Here is a 27,015-nt window from a genome sequence, read left to right on the forward strand (position 1 = left end):
TTTAATTTATAATTAACATGATATTCCGTAAATCGAGGTCAATAATTCAGGAGAATGAATAGGGACTCAAAAACAAGAAAGAGAGTTGATTTGAACATAGATCCGAAAATGCGTTATTTTTGAGTTACCGCCATTTTGCGTTATTTTTGAGTTACCGCCATTTTTGAAATTTGAAATTGTTTTGCTTTTAAATTTTTTGTCAAAATTGACAGAAGAAATTTTTATGAGTTTCAACATAACTGAAATCAAAAGTTACGAGTTACTTTAGCACTATTCAGAACCTACAACTGTGAAATCCTTATCTCTGCCAAGAGATGTTAAGCGAGCTGTATCTTTACAGAATCTGATGCATCCTATTTAATGCTAAAGGAAATCGCCACTTTTATTTAATTTTAATTATGTTATAAAACTTATAAAAATCATCTCTTCTTTCAATTTTGACAAAAAAATTCGAAAGCAAAGCAACTTGAAATTTTAAAATAAAAATGGCGATGGCTCGAAAACAACGCATTTCCGGAGCTGTGTTCATACCAATTTTTTTCTTGTTTTTGGATTCCCAAATTATCTTCCAAGCAATTGACCTTTGAAATACCTTGTATATATAAAATTCAAATTTTCTTTTATATGTACATACATGTACACGGAATAAAAGAAACCGTAGAAATTGTTCTGCATGTAACACAAGATCGATTCGATATTTTCGCAAAATGATATGAATCGGTCTTCTCTTCAAAGCTCTCTTTTTTTATCGTATTTTTTTCTTGAATTATGAATGTGCGTTGCATGCTTTTTTTTGCCGTGCCGTGTTTACGCATCACGTGGCACGTTGCTGTGGATTCGAAGCAAGAAATACTAATATTTCAAGATGACAGCTGCGCAGGTCCGCGAAAATCTATGCTCACTGACGTAGCCTGCTGTTAAGTCGCGCTTGCACGGCGATAAACCTCTGTTTACGAGGTATTACATTGTCGATTCGTCTTCTTCCATTCGTCCGTCCATCTGTCCATACTCATAATTCTCTTCCAGTGTACGTAATACGTTTATGATGTCTGTATATATGTTTTTATCTGAGAGGGAAAGACAATGTTCTCATCTCTGTTGGGTGATGATGCACGCATGTGATTTTTTTCTTATTTCTACACTAATGATAGCTTATTGTATTATTTTTTTTTTACATCCAATTTTTTAATTACATTTTACTTATTTATATAATAACATATGTGTATGTGGTTCACGCCAAATGTAAATTAATTATTTCACGAGAAATCAAATGACTTGCAAATTATATTCGTGTAATAGATATTTCATTTATAGAGAGAAAACTTAAATCTCTCGTATATTAGCAACATTGTTAAAGAATAATAATTATATTAATATTGCTCATATTATATAACTTTTAACGTGCGTGTGTGTTAGAACATTTTCTATTATTATTTCGATAATAAATAATAATCGCTATAAGAGAGATCTACTACCTCGCGCAACGTTTTCTCCAGCCATCAGTAACATTAATACCGTGCTTGCACAGCGTGCAACAATTAATTTTAATGAACGTGTAATGCAGTCATATAACGCCGGATGGAATATGAACTAACGAAACTTAACGAATCAATTAATAAAGAAGAGAGAGAAAATTATTACACGGCGTCAGGAAATACAACGGTATTATCCCATTTCCGAAACTGTACTCTGTGTTTGTTACGAAAGCAATCCTTCTTAATGAGTAAAACCAGATAATTCCATTAAACAAACAGGTTCAGCATGAAAAATATTTTATTTTGTCGGAAAACGCATTAAGCGTACATTCTTGGAAAATTTATAATTTTCATTCGTGTCGATTAAATGAACGACGATCATAAAATTAATAATAATTGCGGAACGAATAACGACGAGAATAGAATATTGAAAGACTGCAACTTAAAATACATAATTGAGATAGACTTTTTCTTAAAATCACTCATCTCTCTTTCGAGCGCGCAGTCATGTGGAAAATACTGCGAAAAGTATATTTGCAGCGATACGTAATTAACGATAAGAGGATTGGCTGTTTTCTTTCCGGGAGTAATGAAATGTCATTCGCACGTGGTTGTTCGGCCTTGAATGGTTGATTAGATTGACTAGCAATCGGCGTTCCACGCTTCATCAACGGCGCCGTGTTTCTTGCGATCTTTGTTGTACATGCGAATGACGATGTTGAAATGGCCCGCTACGTGTTTCGAATGTATTTTATTTCGCTGACCGTCGCGAGATTTCCTCGATCTCTTTTCGGTTATGTCGGTCATGTGGCGTAATGTGGCGCAATATAATTGCTTAATTGCAATGAAGGAAAATGCATGATTTACAATTATAAATAATCGTTACATTCGATGCAATTATACATTTGCGTTTATTGATACAATTTTACCTTTTGCTCTAATTACATTAAAGAAAAAGAAGATAATTACGTCAAAGTACGTCAGATGATTATTTCTCTCATGACAATTATCTTCTATTAAAGATTAGATAATAAGAGAAATATGTAATAATAATTCTGTAATGTATTAATTTGCTAAAATTGAAGATTATAATTCGCGGCACACTCGTTTATAAATATTGTTTATAAATATATTTTGCACGCTGGCGAACAGCAGTTTTCGATTCAGTGCATGGCTACTAAGTTAATCGTCACTGTATTTCGGGATATCGTGAGTATTTGTAGACGAGTTATCGTACTATTGTAAAATAGAGTTGTAAAGTTGCGAGGAGTAGAAGATCGGCTTTTGCTTTTTGTTTCGTTTCGAACGTAACGGCCGGTAATCTTAGCTGTAACTACTTGCAGTTCATAATGAGAAAGAGGCAAACGAGGTTCAATTACGGAGAACGGTGCCGGCCAGTATCCTTGGACGCCTATAGCCTCGACAGCGTTTCGGCGTACAATAGCGTAAGGCGCAAAGGTGCGGCGAGAGCCTCCAAGAGAAGTTACGGCAATCCGACTTTCGAAGATTCGGTAAGTTTGAGAAGATTAATCGTGAAAGTTTTCAGGATTGTTTGAATTTCTCATTGTGTTCCTCGTAGCGATTTAATTTTCCATGTCTAGTTAATGATTATAATGTAGCGTCTCTTGTCAGAAAAGTCTTTCTCAACTCGTATTTATTTTAAATAAATATAACGTATTTAAAATCTTATATAAGTTAATTTACAGACATTTAATTGTGTGAAACTACTAAATTTGGTGTCATTGAAAATACAAATAACGTTTCTTCGTTTCTTTAACACAATATTTTTCATCATTTTAAGGACATGCATACAGCATGTTTATAAAAAGACGATTTATTTTTTTATATAATACATTTTGTATTAATATAGATAATTATATATTCTATATATATTATAGTAATGATTTTCTTTTCTTTATAGCTGTTACGTGTTACAAAAGTATAGATCTAAATTAATTGTTCAGGTAACAAAGTGTAAAGCAATAATACTGCCCGTATATAAATAGCAAAATGCGGTATTAACAGTTTGGTAATAGATATAATTGATACATTGCAGTAAATTAACTACATCGTTGCTTTGTTTGATTTCTGTCGTTAGATTATTGTTAGTTGATTTAGAGATTCTTGCTAGAATTCTACTAATATTATTCAATTTAACAGACCTTACGTTAATTCTGTTTATTCTTCTGCAAACAATTTCTCGAGTGGATTTGACTTAATCTGAATAATCAGGGCAATTGAGAATCCGCGTGATAAAAAGTGTGCAAATATACTTTTAATAATTTATTAATATTAAAATTCATCAATGGTAAATATTGACATTTCTTACCAAGATTCTCTCAGTTGCTCTAATTTTTTAATTGTATTTATATTGAGAGTCATTCTTCTAAGATCCTTCAATTCTAATTAACTTGGATAGCTTGTATATTTGCATTATCCTAAAATAGACATGTGTCAATAAATTATTATTTTGAAAGCTTTTATAGACACTGTAACAATCGCTAGTTTTTAGTCAATTAATTAGGAAGGAATTAAGAAATTATTTGACATATCTCCAAAAATTTTAAAAATCTTAATGTTGATATTATAAGTATAAAATGATATTATAAGTATAAAATTGATATTATAAGTATAAAGTATAATTATTATAAGAGAGAAAGTAATTTTATATATATATATATAATTTATAATATATATATGTGTGTGTATGTGTGTAGTAATTATATGTAGCTCTTATAATATATTATAACATATTAAATAATATTAAATAAATTTTTTAATATATTATAATATATCATATAATATATTATAATATAATATATTATTAAATATATATATATATATATTTTAATATATTATAATCTGGCTTTTAGTTCGCGAACACAGACTTTTGATTTATTACATTTAATTAAAATTGCTTCACTTAAATCAATTCAATCTTATGATCATATATCTTTTTATTTAACATATTGTACTTTGTACTTAATTAAATCTGGAAAATTAACATTCTCGAAATATTTTTCACAGTCGATATCAAGTGATTTTCCGCATAACTCTGTCAAAGGAAACAAGGTCGCTCGCTCTCTCTCTCTCTCTCTCTCTCTCTCTCTCTCTCTCTCTCTCTCTCTCTCTCTCTCTCTCTCTCTCTCTCTCTCTCTCTCTCCTCTCTCTCTCTCTCTCTCTCTCTCTCTCTCTCTCTCTCTCTCTCCTCTAGAAGCGAAGCTACAAGGAAAGCTTTCTATGAAAGGTGTTCTCTTATTTCAGAGCGCCATTCCCTCTCATCCTCTCAACTTTGCCGGGCTTTCATCTTTCTGTAACGACGTTAATGCGATCAATGAGGAGTTCGCGGGCATACCCCAGGTTTCGGCGAAAATAGACGAGCTGCCCCCGGGAGCGGAAGTGAAGAATAGATATGCGAACGTGATACCGCTTCCGGAGACGAGGGTGCCGTTACAGAGGCTGAACAATGACGCCTTGACCGAGTACATCAACGCCAGTTACGTGCGGGTAAGTGAGACGTTTTGTTTCAGCTGATTTTCGGAAGCGCCTCTCTCGCATATATCCCGCGTATATCTCGTGTAAGGGACACCTTCGTCGTTAGCACGTGCGTTATTTCTATTAAAGATTTTACGCTCCCCCGGCATTTACGACGTGGAACGTAAAACCGAAACCCGTGCTCGAACTCGAGCATGATGAATAACCATGTCTCAGAATTACAAGCTTCACGTTTTCAATTAATTTCCGAATCAATAACGAGCAACACCGGGTGAAGAATAAATGGCGATCTATTTATGATCTGTGATTTGTCTCGTTTTTTATATTCAACATAAGTAAACTACGTAATTATATATATGTCGTTAGAATAATAGAGTGTTTTTTACGTGAGATCAGATTACATCAACCATGTCATACAGCGAGTGCTGAAGTGTTAAAGTGTAGCAAAGTGTTTTTGTGGCGCGTGGGAAAGGAATGTTGCATAACGCATATCGCTGGGAAAGTGAAATGAATGAATTGTAACGCGTAAGTCTGAGAACTCCGTCGCGAAAGCATCAGAAATTATTCGTGGAATATAACCAGTTCGCCTTCTGTAGTTGCAATCGTTTTACAAAACGGGGTCAAAGAGGTACAAAAGGCTAATCGTTTCGCGTACGCAAGGTCGTGTTACCGGGAATACATTTGTTCTGAGAAAATAAATGTTTCTCAATCATTTCTCAGAGAGAATCAGAAATCGTACAAAGCAGATAGGTTATGCGGAAACAGTTTATGAAAAAATTGAAAAAATTAAAATAATGATTTTTATATTTTCTTAATTTTTACGAATATTTATTGATCTTTTAGCATTAAAATATATGTAATGAAATAAAAGATACTGACATATTTCGCAATCAAAAGTTGTTCTGCAAAGCCCACTTTAGATGATCTATAATTTACGGCAGGATTCTAGACAGGATTCTATTTCGATTCCGTGTTGAGTTATAGATCGTGTAAAGTGGGCTTATATATATGGTATGGCTAAATTCCTGAATAGCTTTCGATATTATCTAAAAATAAAAAAAAATCTAAAAATCTGTAATCATAAATTTAATATTAAAGGATCCAGGTCCCAGGTTTGATTCCTGACTGAGATGATATTTTTATAAGAATTTCGTAATAAGAATTTCGTATAGGAGAGGGAAAACGAGGATATAATCGATTTTCAGGTTTGATTATCGATTTAAAGAATATAGCTATGAGCTGCGTTGGAAGTCTGTTAATAGGCACGTAATTCGCGATATTAAGCAACTGTTCTGAATTTATAAATATAAATTCAGAATTTTAAAAAATGAAAAATTATAAGAGACCTAAGGTCCCGTCTAAGGGATTATTTTTCCAAAATTCTGTTATTTTATTTTCTCAGTTCAAAAATATAATATCTGTTTAATTATATTTTTTATATTAATTTGTTATAATTTTATATCTGTATTGACTAGTCTATTTATTCGCAGAACGATTCGCAATTGTTCGGCGCGGTTTATCGCTTTGACAATTTGCGGCAATTTGTAATAATAGTAATACACGGACAAGAAACCTGTGCATATGGAATTTCTTTCGTTGCATAAATCGCAGAGAGAGATGTGACGAGAATATGGTTACGTGTACAGTGTCGTAACCATCACACAATTTTATCTTAATAAATGCAGTGCGGGCGGCGACTGAGCAATTTTCAATTTATCGCTTGGAAATATTTTTCTCTCTTGAACAAAACCCGGATACAAAAACCGGAGGAAAAGTGTATAAGTAACACGAGAATATATCGTCGTATTTTTTCCCTTTCCCAAGCATCCTGGCGCCCTAAGGGTGCGACATGTCCATTTATCTCGTAGCGTTAAGACGCTTCCATGTGGGATTCGAGGGAAACGGACGAGACTTCCATTAGGAACGAATCGATCGATCGACAAGCGTATCCAGCAGTCTCGCTTCCGCCCACAGATTGCTTCATATCGCGGATACAATCGAATGGGCATTCGCAACGCTTCTACCTTGTGCATAACGTATAGCGTGCGTATAGCGTACGTCTTGCAATTACGGAGCAGGCATTAATGCGCGCCGAATGTGGTTGATCGAACGCAGTCCGACGTGTAATTAATTTCGCTCGATAACTCCGCGGATAAGATCGCGTAATAGGCCCAGAAACACGATTGCGCATCGAATTGGAGCATTCGACAATTATCTATAAATAATGAAAGACGAAAGATGATAAAATGATCAAAAAAATAAAAATCTTCATCGACCATTCTTAAAAATATAATATTACTAATTAAAATGGTTTATATAGGTATCCCGCAATATTAGATTAATTATAGTAATAAGTCATCAGGTGAACGAATAAGTTTTAACTTGAAACACTGAGATAAAAATGTAAGACAAATATTTTTGTAAAGTAACACCTCAAAATTCAAGCTTTCGAGTTAAGTAAAATTAGTAAAATAAAATTTTACATAGCTTATTTGATTATGTATATTGAGTACTGTATCATTAATGTAACTAAATATTAATATAACAGGAATATGACAGGAAAAATATTTATAAATTAATTTCTTATTTTTTAAATTTTAAATATAATACATTAAAAGTTGAAAAAGATGTTCAAATAATTTAAAGAGTGCTTGGAAATGATAGATATTACTTTAGTAATAATTTTAGCTTAAAACACACATTGTTTTAAAAATACACATTGGTTTTTCAGGGGCCTAAGAATGCTACAAAGTATTATATCGCGTGCCAAGCGCCAATAGAGTCGACCGTTACCGACTTTTGGCGAATGATTTGGGAGCAGCAGTGCAAGGTGATTATCATGCTGACCGATCTCGTTGAGAACGAAGTGGAAAAATGTACGGAATACATTCCACCTTCGGAGGTAACTGACTGTCACCGACTTTATGGTGATTTCCAAGTCACTTTGAAGAAGCGGGAAACCAAAGAGAAATACGCTATTTCTACACTTCATTTGAAGGTAAATAATGCTCATAATTGCACAAATTTTTATATTTAATAATTAATAAAACTCTTGAGAGATAATAATAATTTTATAAAATCTAAAATTAATATTTTCTTAGTTAATCTTTCAATTTTTATTTGTTTTAAACTGATGATTTATATCAATTACAAAGTAATATTGTTTATAAAATTAAGATATGATATATTGCAGGAGATTCTTACAAAGATAAATAATATAAATAATAGCATCACTATATATAGTTGTAATAATAATTGTTGCCATCAAAATATTCAATGGCATCTTCCATCAAACGGAGTCAATTAATTAAATTAAATTAATTAAATGTTTCTTGCAGAATCTAGAGAACAATACATTCCGTGAGGTGTTTCACATTTGGTACCTATGGCCAGTGAGTGGCGTTCAATCAGACGGTGCAGGCCTAATAGCGGTGCTTCTCGAGGCGAGAGCACTCCAGCGAGGTGGTCCTGGGCCCATCGTGGTTCATTGTAGTCCTGGCACAGGACGCACTGGCACGCTAATAGCTCTCGACCTAGGAATTAGACAATATGAAATTACGAGGACAGTGGATGTGCCGAGGGTCGTTTACACCATCAGGAGAGACCGGGCTGGCGCAGTCCAGACTAAGGAGCAATACGCTTTCATATACAAGGTGATGCTTGATTTCATCAATCGCGATAATATTACGCGATATTATGAGGAGACGTATGTCGCTAAAACAAAAACTCATCTTTCTCAAGAAATATTTAATCATAATAATATAATATTAGATTAAGAGTTTATTGATTAATAATTTTATGTTAATTTTTAATATTTTTACACAGAAATGAAATATAATTTTCAATAAAAAATAAAATCATATTTCTATTTCTACAGAAATACAAAAATTTATATTTATATAAGAAAATAAATTCTCTACCATTAGAAAAATTGATGATGAAAAACACGATGTTGTTACACTGCGCTAATCTAAAATAAATCTTTTTTCTTAAAGGCACTAAACCTTTATGCGACAAAACTCGCCGGTGGCGTGCTAGAGTCAACGTGAAGCAGAAGATCTGCAAGAATGGACTTCAATTAAAATAACAAGGGTCGACCGTTTGCTTAATAAGTAGTGTGTGCATGTATGTGAAATCGAAAGGAGCTTTTATCTAAAAAAGATTTTTGCATGAATAGAAAAATGCGCTGGCTGTAAAGCAAACTAGAAAAATGCACTGCTGACTAAAAGAGTAAAACTACAAAGATGCCAAATATTGTTTGAATTAAGAATATAAATATTCTAATATCGCAAATTTTTAAGAAAAAAGAAAAGGATTCTGTTTAATGTAGCTATGATGATAATGAGATGATGATCACGAAATAGATATAAAACAGGGTAGATGTATGTTTTGTCAGACTACTGAATGTTACGTAACGACTTGTCTGATTGTGGAAATTCTTGAAAGAACTAAATGTTATCTAAAGTAGAGCGTGAAATTAATTTGTGATATGTGAACTCTTAGATTATTTGTAAGTTTGCGGATATGAGCGCAATTTTTGATTCAATTCTGTCGGTGCAAAATTTTAGGGATATCCAAAGACTCTTCTATTTTTTAGGATAGAAATTTTTACTCTTTACAAATAGAGTAACGTAGAGCACAACTCAAATACACATACACACACACACACACACACACACACACACACACACACACACACACACACACATACAATGTCAAATTTGTGTACATATTCTATTATTTTGTTTTATTAAAAATAAATAATTTTAATTGATTATTATTTTTTAATCAATAAGAAGAAATTTTTTCTCAAATTTTTTAAACAACGGTACTATTTTTGGGTATCCCTAAATATTTGTATAATAAGATATTATATTATATTGATATTATATTGATATTTGCTCGGTGTGACTCGCAATGTCTGTGGAATATTGAAACAAACAGGCGGAGAGATGAGTTTCATTGAAATTTTAATACTGAGATTAACGACTTTTTTATCTTTTATAATTTTACATAAAAAGTGTGATGCACTCAAATTATTTTCATGATATTTAAATATGTTCTCTAGAAGAACACTCCGAAACTATTAGAAATGATAAAGAAATATTTTTCAAACATGCATATAAAAATAGAAGAATTCGTTTAATCGTTAAGTATGGAATATCATGTTTTTGAAATAATATGTATGTTTCCTTAAACAAAAATAATATGATCACTTATATATTATAATTATTTTCAATAATACAATGTATTCTTTTTGTACAACATACAACGATTGTTCCTTTTGTAATTGTACCCAGGCAGAACGATTTCTGATTTTTTTCTCAACTTAGTAGATATTTTATTATTGTTATTGTTATTGTTGTTGTTGTCATTGTACAGAGTATATCTCAATCAATTCCGTGGCATGTCGCTCTCTATAATTGTAAATATGTAGAGTGTCAATGATCATTTCAACCTACGTTGATTAATTCATTTAAGAGATTTTATTTATATATAGAAATCCTTAACTATTGATTTTTAGGCCAAGATATACCAGCGTTTCCCCTTTTTTTTCTTTACGAACCTAATGTACGGACCAGAAATGTCCAAAGTGCAATGTACCAAATATATGTAACAATTAGTGACATAATTTTGTTAGATATTCAGAAAGGTATATCTGAATTATGATTCTTAATAATAATAATCAAAGCAAGACATAATGGAATCGAGTTTAATTTTTTAAATGCATATAAATTAAACAACCAGTGAATTTTATTTATCCAATTTGATTAGAAATTAATTTTGATTCTTTAGAATCAAAATTGACTTTTTAATAATGTTAAAAGATTGTTTACGTGAATTACAATTTTACTACGCTGATGTTTAATTTAATGAGTAGGTATCCCTGTGTTTAGATGTATATATGTCATAAGTGTTCATAAGCAGTCGCTGTATCCTCGAAAAGGAACACGATAATATCTTTTAATGATATAAATCATCACAATTAATTTCTAACGTGATCGAGTATGTATAGTGAAACTCATAAGTCAGATTTGTAGAGAGAGATGCATTTTACGTCTTTCAAATATTATACAAATGGCGAATCGTATGAATAATCGTATTATCCATTATATGAATAATAATACCGCGATATTAGTTTATGACGGCCGTATCTGCGATTGTGTATTGTGATTTATAACAGCAATTATCGACTGATATGAAAATATAAATAGTAGTTACGCAAAAGCGTCCATCATTGCAATATTAATGGATTTTTAAAATTACGAAAATATGAAAATTGATAGAATTAGCATCATATTGTATTTAGAATCAAAGGACATAACAGAATCTACAAGTGATATTTATCCAATAGCCAATTCTGTACAGGCTATACATATCTTGGACCACAATCATATGATAGCAAATAATACTATATTATGTATAGAAAAATATCAAACTTTATGTATAAAACATTTATTGGTATATTCCGAAATAAGTCAAAACATAAGCTTAAAAATAAGCTTATATCTTCAAATATATCAATTATATTTATTTAATAAGTTTATGGTGTTGATATAATTCTTATATCTTATTTAATAATAAAATGTCTAAATAAATAATATTAATCGTAATTATATACCCCAGAATATTTAACAAAAAGTCTTGAAGATATTCGAAAAGAAAATTTTTAGAACGTCTTAATTTGACACTATTTTATTTTCAATCATCAAGCTTTATAATATTGAAAATTGAAAAAGTTTATCCGGAATTATTTCTGCTTTTCTAAATTCTAAATTCTATTTTATACAGAATTTATAAAACATTCTGCATAGATATCCAATATAATTTAAGCCAATATATAAATAATCTTAATCTGGTGACATGCAATAAAATAATGTATTTCTTGTTTGAATTATTAATATATAACTCTAATGATATTTATTATACATTATTATTTAGATATCTTATTTATGATTCAATTAGAAAAAAAGAAAGAATTATTTAGATTATTCGGATTATATCGGATTCTTTAATTGTGATTTTTTTCTTATTACAAAAAGATACTGATTGTTGTGTATAATAATAATAAATAAATAATCCAATGTTTTTAACTTAACGTTTTCGAAGCTTAATAAAAGATTACAGGTATATGCAATTGAAATTGTGTTACGTTTTATCATTGATTATTAAAAAAGAGATAATAACTAAATAACTATTTCTCAAACATCAAAATTCTATTCTATTAAAAAAACTTTTTTACTTTTTATTCGAAAATCTTAAAACAGATATTATCATGAGAATTGGAAAGTTACTTTTTTGCTACATTTATCAAGCATATGAACTATAAAAGTAAACCAGTTTTAAGCAAAAAGCTTGTGTTACAATAAGCTTGTTTATTTTTTTTTACATCATAAGTTATTAATTGATTTATATTTATATTTTTATATGTTATACAACGCAACACATGTATTATTTAGTGAGAAATACGTTTTTGTTTTTTTATTAAAATTTATCATTATATTTATGGATGAAGGATCTAATAATATTTTCTTCCAACATCTGTCAAAAAAAAAAACCGTGTAGTTAACGTATTATTTTTAACCGCGATAATACACGCTCTAAATACAAGCTGGCATTTATTGCAGATGTGAGAAAGGGCTTACGACGTGGAAGAAGATGATAATGTATGGAGTACATCAGTTATTTATAGGATCGCTAACAAGTTTGTGCAACATTGTCAATCTTGTATGTTAACACTAAATATAGAAGTTAAATTAATTTTTCATTGTTGAAATGTATATTTCTATTTTGATGACATTTCTAAAGAAATACAAATTTCTCCGGGAATAAAAATAATAGTCATTAATTCTATTGATTATATAGAAAATATTATGATTTGTTAGATAAAATTAAATTAAATTAAAATCAGATAGATTTTAAAGGCCATCATAATGCTAATCATGATGAATCAATCATACACATGAGGCAAACGACTAATTTAAATGCACACACATACAGAGGATGTTTTATATAATAAAGCGTTACAAGATTTTTCCGAAATTATTAAAAAAATTCTTTTTGCAACGTTTATTATATTAGGGTCTTTTAAATTCACGCTAGACGAGATACCTTGTTGATCCCTTCAAGAAGGGGCAAAAGAGCTGACACTCCATTTTTTCAATAGAATTACATCACTTTTTTACATCATATTAATTCTCTATCAGTTATTCCGTAAAATATTAAGGGAAAGTTATCCAAAAATCAATAACTTACAAAACATTTTATTCTTTGTTCTGATAGATATGAAATATTTCGTAAACTATTTATTTTTTGGTAATGCCTTAATATTTTTATGTGTAAAATAATGAAACAAGTCAATTGGTAAATAATAATTAAAAAAATAAAACTAATAAGAGTCAGACATGGAAGTCAGTGCGTAAATCAATTACTATAAAAAAGATATATAATTATATATTGCCTTAAAGACTATATAATAATATGTAAAAATATATAATTATATATTATAATTTTTTTTAAATTAACTATATTTTTTGCTCATTGATTTCTTTTGTTTTTCTGCATAAAGATATTAAGGTACAATTATCAAAAAACGAAATAGTTTATAAAATATTTTATAAATTGTATGCCACAGTCTGCCAGAATAAAATAAAACTATCTCTAAATTATTGATTTTTGTAATAATTTTAGAATAATTTTATCTCAATACTTTTATTTGTATATTTAATAGAAAGATTATATTATATAAAAAATTAGATATGCTATTTAAGAAATGAGGGATATTGTCATTCAAAAATTAATGGTGAATTCTTCTTTATGTAATCTTCAAATACTTATTCAATGTTAAATTTAACACTATTATTTGTTAAAATCCTAAAATTCTAATCAAAGATATTTTTTGTATGATGCCAAGTTTAGAAAATATATTACTTTATTAAAATAACACACTTTGTATAAGATATATGAAAAGTTCCGGAACGAATTAATATCTTAGGAAGAAGCATTTTACAAAAAAATGTTATAAAATTATAAGATTTAAAAAAATTTAATGCATTAGTCTATTTAATGGACTGAAGCTTGATGTTATTGTTAAATAATATTACAATTATATCAAGATCTTGAATTTATTATTTATTATTATTGAAGTTTCTATTTTTTATTGCATATTTTTGTAATTTTTGTCATAATGGTTTCTAAATATTACTTACTTACTCCTTTTGATAAACCATTTTAAAAATATGAAGCTTGAAAATTACAATGCTTATGTTAGCACAATTCAAGTGGAGATCGATCAAACTTTATATCTCTTTGGATGTGTGTGTGTGTGTGTGTGTGTGTGTGTGTGTGTGTGTGTGTGTGTGTGTGTGTGTGTCATAGTAGAAATAAAGACTTATGGTTTATCACTTCCGTGATATTTAATAATTTCAAACAGTTTCTGATATGTATGTGAACAGGTGCATATAAATCTTGATTTAACAATTAAGTAACATTAAAGTAAGTATTCGAATTAATGTCCTTGTACTTCAATGCTCTAATCAATACTAAGAACATAGCATTCTTAGAGGCTCTTTTGATATTCTTCTCTCTCTCTCTCTCTCTCTCTCTCTCTCTCTCTCTCTCTCTTCCACAATTTTTTGCCTTGTTTTGTAATATTAAGAATGTACAAAACAAGCATTCATTTCTTAGTTGGGCTTACTTAATAATTATTTTTTAAATTTATATATAGAGTACCTCACTTTAATCAACATACTTGAATATCTCGAGAACTAAATGAAGTATCCTGATATGACTTTTTTAAAGTTGTATGATTTCTACGAGGACGTATTTTGTTAAAACAAAATTAGTTCTTCATTTTATAAATAAAAAATTTTTTAACATCTACTTTAGTATTTACTTGTATTTTAATGTTTGTAATTTATTTCACGATTAATTCAATGACCACACAGACAAAGTCATTGAAAACGAAATGATTGAAGCAGAACTTAAAGTATTATTATTGGCAATAATTCAAAATAACATCCCCGTCAACATGTAGAAAATAACACAATGTTGAAAGGATCATAGTACATACATTCACTAACAAAATATTTTAGCATTCTTTGCAAAATATTTTAGCATTCTTTGCAAAATATTTTAGCATTCTTTTGTAATTCTGTGCTTTTAATTCACTTATAAACGCTTAGGTCTCTTCCAATAAATGATATTTTTGAAGTATCTTCAGAAAAAAGTCCAAGAAGATTTGGAAATCGATAAGATTAATTTATAGAGCCACAGCTTTCAATCCAATTCTTTGAAAACATTTGTGAAAAAGTGTTCCGTATAATGTGAAAGTGCGCCATCTTGTCAGAGTATATAGCACAGAGTATATAGCACTTCCAAAGGATGTCTTAAAAATGAAGATGTTTTATGGATAAAAGGATGTTTCTTACATTTCCAGAGAGCGAGCGTGAGATAGTAGAAAGTGCACTGATCTACTATGCTAGAGATTCGATTCCCGGCGGAACCAAGAATGTTTTTCCTATGCTCGTGTCTCCTCTTCGGTGATCTAGCAAAACTGCCAAGAGTATCTTTGCCACAGAAACCTCTCTCAATTAAGCCGTTCGGATTCGACATAAAATTGTAAGTCCCGTATGCCTGTGTACAATCTGTGTGCGCACCACCACCAGGTAATACGTAAGCGAAGGAGGTGTAGGCCCGACTTGGGCTGTTGTAGCGCCATTGGAATATAGCGCAAAAATTTAGGTTAGTAATATTAGAAAATTAATTTAATAATATTAACAGCAAATGTGTTTGATGCTATTTCTATGAAATATACGAGGTATTTTATTTTCATCCATCAAGTGAGAGACCAACATCGCTCTGGAGTACCGGTCGTGGGGATTCGAGAGAACACACACACACACACACACACACACACACACACACACACACACACACACACACACACACACATGTGATATGTAATGTATGTATATACGTATGTATCATTGGATTGTGACGTGTCGTTCTAAACGCGTTATTGCGATGAATGTCATCATATGTCTCTGTGATCGAAAGGATAAGATGCCTGCCCGATAAGCAGGAGATCCAGGTTTGATTCCTGTGTAAGGTGATATTTTTCACAAAATAATAAATTACGAATTTTCACGACTGGTTTCGTAGTTGGGCCCCGCCGTGACGCACACCCTTCCTTCTTATTCCAGAACCTTTCTCAGATAAAGTATACTGTATAAAATAGGTTTCGCCAAGTTAAGAAACATTTTCAGATAAATTTTGCTACAAAAACATATTACTTTTCATTTCAGTAAAAAAAATGAAATCTGATGATGTGGTCATTTACAATATCGCCAAACATTAAGAGATCACAGTCTTTGATGTGATACTTGTAAGAGATGGAAAAACTAATGAAGTCGATTGGAATCCGAATCAGAGTCTTTTATTTATTTTTTAATATTTAAGTTTGTACTTATACTTTATTTTTATTAATAAATACGTTTTTATTTATTTTTGAGATGCTATAATTTATGTAACATAAACTATATATTAAATGCGCATTTTATGATAAAAGTGAAATGAATGTAGACTAGTCTGCAAAATCTCGACATCCCATTTATGATCATTATTTATTATGATGATTATTTATTCTCGATCTTATGAATTTTTAATTAACTTTTTATGGTTCTTTATTTTTATACTATATTGTACAAATGTGAGAATTTACGATTTCCTAATAATAAGAATAATGATGATTTTTTTCTTATATCATTAAATGTTAGTTCAGAAAACAATATATAAGAAAAAAGTTATGTTCTTATCTTATCCTTCTGTTCAGTTCATTAAAATTACAATCTATTTAAAAAGTCATCTGTTGTTGACTCATGAATTAAAGAAATATGATAAATTTGAAAACGAAACTTTTAATATTTATGCAGTGGAGGAAATACCGAAAATACTTATTTCGTGGACGCTAGTTTCAAAATTTATTGCAACATTAACAGTGACTATAAGTTTTGTAATTTCTAAAACCCTTTTTTCTGTGGATCCTGTAAAGTTGTCAAGTGACAATTTTATGACATAATTATGAATAATCATATTATTTAGATACTGGATATCTTTCACAATAAATGCGCTGCAGAATGCTTTTATAATTGCTTCATTTAATAATAAAAGTTATATACGTAATCTCGCTTTAGTGTAATCTATAAAAATCAGAAAAATATTCAAGCTGAAATCCAAAGCAAAACCAAAAATCAATTCCAAAAATTAAAAGTCAGTTTTATATAATCAATGTCACGATCAAGTTATCAATCAATCACGAAGTTGTCAATACTTATTTAGAAGGATATTCGAGAGACGAATAAATTCCGACGAAAGCATTCGCACTAAATATATATATATATATTCATGTATGCACATCTAAATATACATACCCAGTAAGCAAAATGTTAGCAGTATGTCGGCAGACTGCCAGTAGATTCGATCAGAACATGTTAACAAACTGACATCAACTGCTGTTCACATTCAATTAGGTTCAGTAAAATCTGTAGAATGTATCCAAACAGCAGATTGATAGCAAAATCACGCTCTACGTATACGCAAATCTTGTTTAATTTCTACTGCCAATCTGCTATCATCATGTTATGTCAGGTTTTGCTCGATTTCTACTGCCAATCCGTTACTATGGCATATTAACAAGCTTTGCTGAATTTCTGATAGTAGTTTATTAACATCGCCAGATATTACAGATCCTATTTGAAATTTGCTGCCTTTCTGCTCCAGTATTAAATTTCTATAAGGGATGTATGAATGTGTGTGTGTGTGTGTGTGTGTGTATGGTGTGTGGTGTGTGTGTGTGTGTGTGTGTGTGTGTGTGTGTGTGTGTGTGTGTGTGTGTGGTGTGGTGTGGTGTGTGTGTGGTGTGGTGTGGTGTGTGTGTGTGTGGCGTGTGTGGTGTGTGTGTGTGTGGTGTGTGTGTGTGTGTGTGATGTGTGTGTGTGTGTGTGTGTGTGTGTGTGTGTGTGATGTGTGTGTGTGTGTGTGTGTGTGTGTGTGTGTGTGTGTGTGTGTGTGTGTGGTGTGTGTGTGTGTGTATGTGTGTGTAAAATAGCATATGTGTTATATATACATATACATATACATATGCTCATACATCCGTTAGAAATTTAATATTGGAAGGTGATTAATTATTTATTTTTAGTATTAAAAGTACTCTTCAGTACTTTTATATAAAATAAGTAATTTTTTTGTATTAAATTGGTATTAAATTGAATTTCCGTAACGGATTAATCTATGCACAAATGATATATGAACACATTTTTATACACTTTTTATGTCATTATTATTTAAACTTAATTCTAAAAATGCAATGTTGTAATCTATTAATTTAGCAATACTAATTTTATAAGTAACGGCTGCAAAATTTTTATATAAATTTTTATATAAATTGATACGAATTAACAGCCATATTAAAATAACAAATGATAAAAGAAATCTAAATTAATTAAAAATTTTTTATTCTTGATACAGTGTACAGTGGAAGACACGTATTAATACGTAAATTTTAGTTAAAGAATTTCCAAATTTATAAAAGTAATATATAAAAGAATTATTACAAAAATTACTGCATTTTGTCGATATTACAGACAAATTCAGCATTAATTTTGCGGTCTTTATTTCTTACAGTTTAACCTGAAAATCATCCCAAATGTGCTATTTCACAATGCTAAAGCGCATTACAGAAACATGCCGAAATATCTTACAAAGGACATTAATGAATGTTCTGCGATCCTTTGAACATAGTATTACATTCTGCATACGCAGCTAGGAACGTTATTTCGAGCATCATTGACGACAGTAATAGTTTAAACTCTGTTTCATTTGATCTCCAATGATCTTGTGAGTATGTGTATGTGTGTGATTGCGAGCAAGATTGCTGCAAGGGAGGAACGAATATAGTTATTTAAAAAATTAAAAATTAAAAATTTTGTCGTCAAAAAATAAAGTTGCCTATTATTTTACTTTGACGCTCTCATCCAAGAATAATTTTGCTTGAAATATACAAAAAAAAGCAAACAAATCTTTAAAATCTTGAAGTTTATTAATGTAAACTTTATTTTTTAAATGTCTTTATAAGGAAAGTTAAATTTAATAATAAAACTCAATCTGTCCTTTTCTATTATCTACTTAAGAAAACCCTCATTCAAATATTGATGTACGTATTATATAAAGAATCTTCAGTTGTAACATATACACAATTTTTATTCTATTTAGGACTAAAGTTTAGAAGTAAATAACGCAAAAAAATTAAAACTCTATTAAAAATAATTTAGGTTTTTAGTTATTTTTGGATTATCACTATTAAGATTAAGTTCTAGGTAAAATGGTTCTAGGTAATGTTATCAGATATTCTTATCAGTAGAATGTCAAATAGCGAGGAATAATAATTTTATAAATTTATTGCGATGCGCAAATGTTTGCAAAAAATTTTCTTTCGTAATTGTCTACGTCAGATACTTCATACAGATTAGGTTTCGCCTACTTTATCCTTATGGTAAACATTAGTATACCTGATCCACGTGTAGCTCTATCGATCGGTTACAATTCCTTCGCAGCAGTTTGGCCCCATTTGATGTACTTCTTATGACGTATCTCATTGGAAGCTTCTATGTCTTTTTTTTTTCTTAAGGAATTGGAATAAAAACGTGTCGAGAATGCGGCACGTGTGAAAGATATGTAAAAAATGTGTAATACAAATATGCTTAAACTCGCAGCAAATCGATTGACACCAAAATGTCAACTGTCATGTAGCTGATTATATTAAACGAATCGGTTAACTAAAAATTTTCTTTTTTTATTTGTATTACAGATTCAATTAATTTTTTTTCAAAATATAAAGAAAATTTAATTCTTTAAATTAAAATAAAAATTTGCCCATAATAATAAAAATATTTTTTAATCTAGTAAGAATTATTTTATGATATCTTTATTCAGCAAAAAATTAATTAAGATTATTGCAAAACAACTTTTTAATGATGCATTTAATTTTAATATAATTAAGATAAAAGATAAAAAGAGAAGGAAATTGATTGAAAATATTGCACATTGCATTTTTGATGTAAGAAACTATTATTATTGCTACCACAGATGTGACAATCTTTCAAGGCGTCTTTCTTTATTCTGCACTCTTTTAAGATTGACTTTGTTAGATCATTTTTATGTAATAGGTATTATATAATAAAACTATAGATGCTTTAGTTATTATCCTTGGTGTGAGGTTGCATTTCAAACAAGTGAAAATGAGCTTTGGAATGCCCAACCATGTGACAGATGGTCTACCAGATCGGCTGGATTCGACTGGCTTTAACTGGATCGTGGCTGTTGGATCTTGAAGTGTCCGGGTTTGTTCGCGCCTATGTCAGTTGCGCATATTTGAAAAATAATTGTTTGCACAGAACATGCGAAAGACGTGGCGGTTTTTTCTGTCGAAGGTTTTGTTCTTCGAATACCGATAAATGTTTGCACGGATGAAACAACGGATCGAAAATCGCCTGGTTATTGATTAGCTATCTATAGCATCGATTGGCAAACCGCTTTTAGGAAATAGCTGTATTGTTTGTTGTTGATGATGTAAAAAATTGTGACTGCTTTTTGTTATACTTATTTTATTTGAAAACATTGCTGATTTCTTTCATTTTGTATATTCTTGCAAAATATTTATGTTATTAAATATAATATTACAAACTATAGAAAGATACAATACAATACAATAACAACTTCAAGCACAAAAATTTATAATCTGATAACGATAATAAAATTTAAAAATTTTAATAAAAGAGTCGGTAATAGAAATTTAATCTTTAAGCACAATCCAAGAATATACTCGAATATAATTCTCAAATAGTCTCAAGTAAATAATAATGTAATTTATATTTCATATAAGGATCTAACACAATCTTTATAGCACAGAAGATGTTTAATAATACATAGTAATATCATTTTTTCCCAGAGTTTTTAGATAATATGATTCTTTGTATGAATAAATGATTCTTTGTAAGAATAAAAGAAAAAGGTAATATATGCGGCTAACACATAAACAAAGCTATTTAAACTAGCAAATGTAACAAATAACTTAAAAATAAATAATTGTTGAGAATTGGTTTTCTTTCAAGATAGTAACTGTTTAGGGTTAGATACAGGATTACTGTAACTAGCTAAAAGACGGATACTCATTGTCTTCGTGGAGACATCAATTATAGGCAGAAGTTCGTGGAATCGACCGCAATATCCATCCATAGTCGAGAGCTAAGCAAGGGACGAAATGGCACTTGGCTTCATTGGAAAGATTATCCCCTTTGTTATTTAATCGTAGGTGTGTCAATCGATTTTCCACACAAACTCATGCTTCAAGCGCGTGTATACTTCCTAAGAACTATCTTATGTCGCATACGGATTTTCGACAGGATTATAATAATTTAGGCAGCTTATACAGTGTTTGAAATTAACGAGATAACAAACGACAGACAAATTTAATTTCCATTTCATAATCACATGCAAAACAAATAGATCCAGACAGATTGTATAATTACAGTTGCGATGTTATTAAAACAAAGAGCACTTAAGTCATCGTGTATCATCGTGCAAAATTAATTATGTAATCAATTATAATCTGTAAGAAAGATCTTATTGCAGATTTTTTTTCTACAAATCTAGCTAAATACATTTCTAATTTATTACATTTTTAAATGATTTGGCAAGTTGAACAAATTAAGATTTAGATTTTGCTTTTGGTAGCCTTTGATCTTATCCCGGAATCTAAGATGGTTTCTTGAAGACATCGAGATTGACGATGAGTGAATTCGGCAAATTTTCGAGGCTAAACGCTGATATTTATAATAAATAAATAAACACTACTTTGAAAGCTCGTAGCGGCGAAGTTTGACAGTATTTAAGTTAAATCGCCATTGTTACCATCGGGCAAGCCGCCGTATCATACTAACGCAACGCGATAATGAAATAACATATCTAAATTGAGAATATAGTGTAATATAAATCAAGAAAGAGATTGACACAGAACTCTGGTTTATCAGATTAAAAAATATCTGTCTTAGTCTCTGTAAATAGATTCGTCTTCTTTTAGATCAGAAAAAGACTTAAAATTATAATCTTCGTCTCACCATAAAAATTCCTTAATATCATCATAAATTCTTTAATATCTTATCTATCTTTTATACAGATCATAAAATGTTCGCTTGAATAGAATATACAAGTAAAATATATATAAAAAAACTACTATACTATAAAAAAACATATTTTTTTCTTATCTATTCCACGCATGCATTCTTACATCATCGAAGCGAGTAGTATTCGCGAAGCTACTTAAATGAAAATGCAATCGAATCGTCAAATTGGATGTTAATAAGTGCTATTATTTTTACAGTATGCACATTTTAGTTAACGAGTTGGAACTTCGAAACGCGTTACGCGCATCAAAGAAATATTAAACGTGCCGTTTGAAGGTAATTACATGTCGTGCGTACAATGTCATGCTCATATAATCGATAACATTGTTCAACACCATTTTGCAACATAAATGCAAATAGTCATTTCCGACGTATTTTTTTTTGCCTGCTAAACACGAAATTCGTTTTTGCTAAATTTGCCTATCGCGTCACAATTTTGAGAAAAATGTCGCCAAAGAGATTAAAAACGACGATCTTACAAATCTTCATGACATCGTAATTCCGTATTAATTTTTTTCTAAATTTTACTAATTGCGCACAAAAATGTCAATTTTTAAAATGCACTTTAATTCGTTTTGATATAACTTTTCGACATAGCTCTTATAATTATGAAAGATACCTCGGAAACAAAAAGTCATATTAAAATGGACCAAAAGTGCATCAGGCGCTTAGAATTCATTATATAGGTAATGAATTGCTACACTGAATATGATCAAACAGATACACAGCTACAACAAACAGAACAGCCCCTATCATTTAGACGAAATTGATTAATTTAACATTAAGTTGTTTTAAATTTTATTTTATGTTCATTATTTGTATGTGTTTTCATAAGTCAATATATTGGTTAATTTTATACAAAAAGCTAAGCCCAAATCGTTCCTATTCCTAAAAAATGAATAATTAGGAAATAACTTACTGCGTATGTGTAACATCTCTTGATATTAAAAATAAACCTTACAATTAAATTACAATCATTTCAATATGCGCATTAATAGCTTAATATTAATATTACATAACTTTTATTACGTGTCTACTTATTATTTTAATAAAAAAAGTTATTAAAATTGTATTACTAAATTAATTAAAATTTTCTTCGATATAAAAATTTTTAATCAAATGAAGAATGCATTCTACCGAGTGAAGAAGAAAATAATACGTCCAATTTTTTAACATACATTTTAACCAAAATAACCATACATTCTATCTCATTCAAATAACATACATTCTAACCAAAATATTGCAAGAGGTGTCTTATTGGTTGGTGTACAATACTTTTTATCTGGCAATGTTACATGGATCTAAGTACTTATTACTAGTGTACACACCAGAAGCGTCACCATCTGGCAGACTGTGAAGGAAGGAACTGACCTAATGAATTCCGCCTGCTTTATTTAGAATCCCCTCGAAAACGCATAAAATGTGAGTATATCTCAACGGCCATGTGTACGCCACGAAACGGACGTAAACTTGAAGAGGTAAAGAACGTCCATTCGCATTTCCTAATTGCAATCGCATCGGATAATATACTCTTCACTTTCAAATTGATAGCAAAAGTTAACGATGTGATGTTTACGAAAAATACGCAATTCGATTTCCATATAAATTGGAATGTATGCAATATGAAGTAAAATTTGCTTTTTCCGAATAAACTATCTTGTTATTGCAGTGATAAAAATAAATCAAATAAATCATCAGTTTGGTAGCAATAATTTTTAATCATAAAATTGTTCTCTATAAAAATTTTATATTTTACTTTAATGTAGTTTAAATAATCGATTTCGAGTTACGAAAAGATTATTATAGGTTATTATACGTATATCGATTTTTTTAATATTTTTTTATATTCTAAAAATATGCATTTCTTCTAACTTCGTAAAAATTAAGATTTTAAGTAAATTTTTTACTTTTAATTTTATTTTTTAGTGCACGTCAGCACATATTTTTAACGTTTTCGTTTTAACAAAAGAACCAGTAGTAATTTTCACGGAAAACTCTGAGTAGGAAGTACCTTACATTTACGCGTAAAATAATGAATCTTTGAATTGCGTTTGTTACAGAAATGGATTATAATTTTATTATCGCACGAGAATAATCTTTAACACATATAAAAGTCAAATGAAAATTCCAGGGAAACGGCGCAGTGTGTTATGAGTTAATTGTTACACATATGTGTGACGTAATGTAAAGCGAATAAGTTTGTCATTCGTGCTTGGCATAACAAGATTCCATGCAATGCTTACATATAAAATGCTGTGACAATATGAAAGATAAGACAAGAATTCATTAAATTATTAACTTCCTGTTCGAATCACCAGATATAGATAGTTTTTTCAGGATATAATTTTTTTACTTTGCTTTATTCCACACGATACTTCATGAACTTATCGTCGTAGAATAACGATACGTGTTCATTGACAGTTATACAAATCATATTGACTTATCAATCGCTATAAGATAATGTCGAATATTTTATCAGTTACGCCTCTACCCGTTCTCTCCTACATTTGGTTTACGGCGTACTGACTTAATAATTACCGTAATTGCAAATAGGCAATTTAGTTCGGATTAAGGTTCGACGCAATTACGGCAATAGGATATATAGCGCATGAGAGACATGATCGATAAATTAACGTTCAATCATATCTCCTTGACATGTATCAAGATAATTCTAACATATTTTCAGATAGAATAAAAATTAAAATCGAGTAACTAATAATTAATAATGAAATAGTTTTAATTATTTTTAATTTTAGATAATAAATAAAATATATGCTTATTCGTTCCATTTTTATACAAATAAAATTTTTTAACTTTTTTAAACGCAAAATTTTCTAACATAGCTTTCCAATATAATCTTTACCTTTTAATACAAATGAATGATAATATTGTTCTGTTATTCTTACAATAAATTTTTTAATAAATAAATTTTTTCAAAATATTTTATTAATTATTTTTAATTGTGCATATGTATATATGTATATATATGTATATATATATATATATATATATATATATATATATATATATATATATATATGGGTTTAATCTTCACTCTAAAAAAAATAGTTCTTTTGTCATAATTTTAGCCGTTAAGATATACTGTTTAATATTCATTAAATATTCGTTAAATGTTCTATCGTATAAATGGTGATTGTTGCGTGACAAAGCGTAAAATAATCACTATGAAAAATCTCTGATCTTGATACATACAGGGACGAACTATGCAGTTTCGCAACTGAGTCGTTAATTCGGATTTCCGCGCATTTCTGGTGCCACGCGAGCTATAACTGGCCTTCTTGGTAGATTACGTGCTCACACAGAACACTTATACTGTTTTCACATGACTTTAACAAGCAACACCTTGCGCGATACTTCCCTCGCACACTTATGATAATGATAATGATAATGATAATGATATTATAATGATAATCATTATATAATAGATTATATGAAGAATTAAAAAAAATTGTGAATTATTATATTTATATTTTATTAATATTTTAAAAAATAACCATTTTATAATCAATTAAAAAATAATATATCTATATAAAATGCAATCTAAATTTCAAGTTTTAAATTGGTTTTTTTAAAGATCGCATATTGAAATTTATTTTTATAATGCAATCAATTCATAAAAATGAGTTAATTATAAATAAAAATTAGCAACATTTTTTTTTAGCAGAGTTTGCTTCATTTTTAATAAAAGGATTATGATTAATAACAATGAATAAATCAGACATATAATTTTTAACTTAATAAAATGATACATATTCTTGATATCTTTTTGCATGTTATGTTTCTAATATGTAAATAAAAAAATAAGTCTACAAAAAAGCACAGCAAAAATGTTGCATAGTTTCAGAAAATATACAAGACAACAAGATTCCGAAGTGACAGAATTTTACCGAATTGTTGGGGTAATAGACTACTGTGAATCATCGTGGTATCTTTTGCCGAACGTGAACTGAATTCCACACGACTACAGTCGCCAGTTTTGGAGCACTTGATTTTTGCAGCGGAACGATACAGTGAATCACCAATATACGTTTGAGGTGACATATTACTTCCACCTATTCGCCACCAAATATTTGTATCACGCCAGCATGTGTGGAATTCCATATATTGGCAGTTTGTCAAACCTTTCGTTTCTTTTCGACGATGCAGCTCGACCTCTCGCACGTGTAACAATTTCAAAGCTATATTACTCATATCGAATATGCGTTAGCTCTTCAAAATTCATTAACCAAATTTTCTCAGTATTTTCTCAGTATTTTAAAATATACCGATTACTCTTAAAAGACTGATGTCATTTCTAATTTCAAATATTTTCATATTTCTTGTTTAACAGACAAATTTTAGGTCATTAAAAAAGTTCCATCTCTAGAAAGTGTTCATTATAAATATTAAAAGAGATAAATTATTTTAAATAATAAATAATAATGGAAAAATGACATATTTCAGCAGTTACATTATTTAAAATTTAAAAAATAAAACTGTGATTATATCACATAAATGGCACATGAAAATGATACACTCTAATTACAATTAAACTTCTATAATGAGTTTGATATTTTTTAAAGCCATATTTTATTATATTTATATTATTTTATAATTTTGTAAATAAAATCTTTCATTAATTTGTTTTTTATTATTTCTTAGGACGAATAATAGTCAATATTAACTTATAATAGATTTAACATATATAGCACATTTTTTAACAAATTTTATTAAATTTGTTAAATACTTTATAAACGACAATTACGCTATGACGTATTTTTAACATATAATAGTAGTAAAACAAT

The 27,015-nt window shown here is 29.5% G+C and overlaps 1 protein-coding gene across 2 annotated transcripts in view; it reads left to right on the forward strand.

Moving 5' to 3' along the window:
- LOC105427902 (uncharacterized) overlaps nt 1-11,572 on the forward strand; it is a 54,355-nt gene extending 42,783 nt beyond the window's left edge. For both annotated transcript variants that reach the window (XM_089082313.1, XM_011639893.3), the window contains exons 6-10: nt 2,819-2,986; nt 4,740-4,982; nt 7,702-7,968; nt 8,309-8,623; nt 8,966-11,572. In XM_089082313.1, the coding sequence (XP_088938439.1) occupies nt 2,819-2,986; nt 4,740-4,982; nt 7,702-7,968; nt 8,309-8,623; nt 8,966-9,019 (1,047 nt within the window). In that variant the 3' untranslated portion in view covers nt 9,020-11,572. The remainder of the gene's footprint in view (nt 1-2,818; nt 2,987-4,739; nt 4,983-7,701; nt 7,969-8,308; nt 8,624-8,965) is intronic.
- Nucleotides 11,573-27,015: the final 15,443 nt, after the last annotated feature.

This window comes from Pogonomyrmex barbatus, unplaced genomic scaffold, assembly GCF_055798465.1.
Source record: "Pogonomyrmex barbatus isolate J1 unplaced genomic scaffold, ASM5579846v1 scaffold6, whole genome shotgun sequence".
NCBI lineage: Eukaryota > Metazoa > Arthropoda > Insecta > Hymenoptera > Formicidae > Pogonomyrmex > Pogonomyrmex barbatus.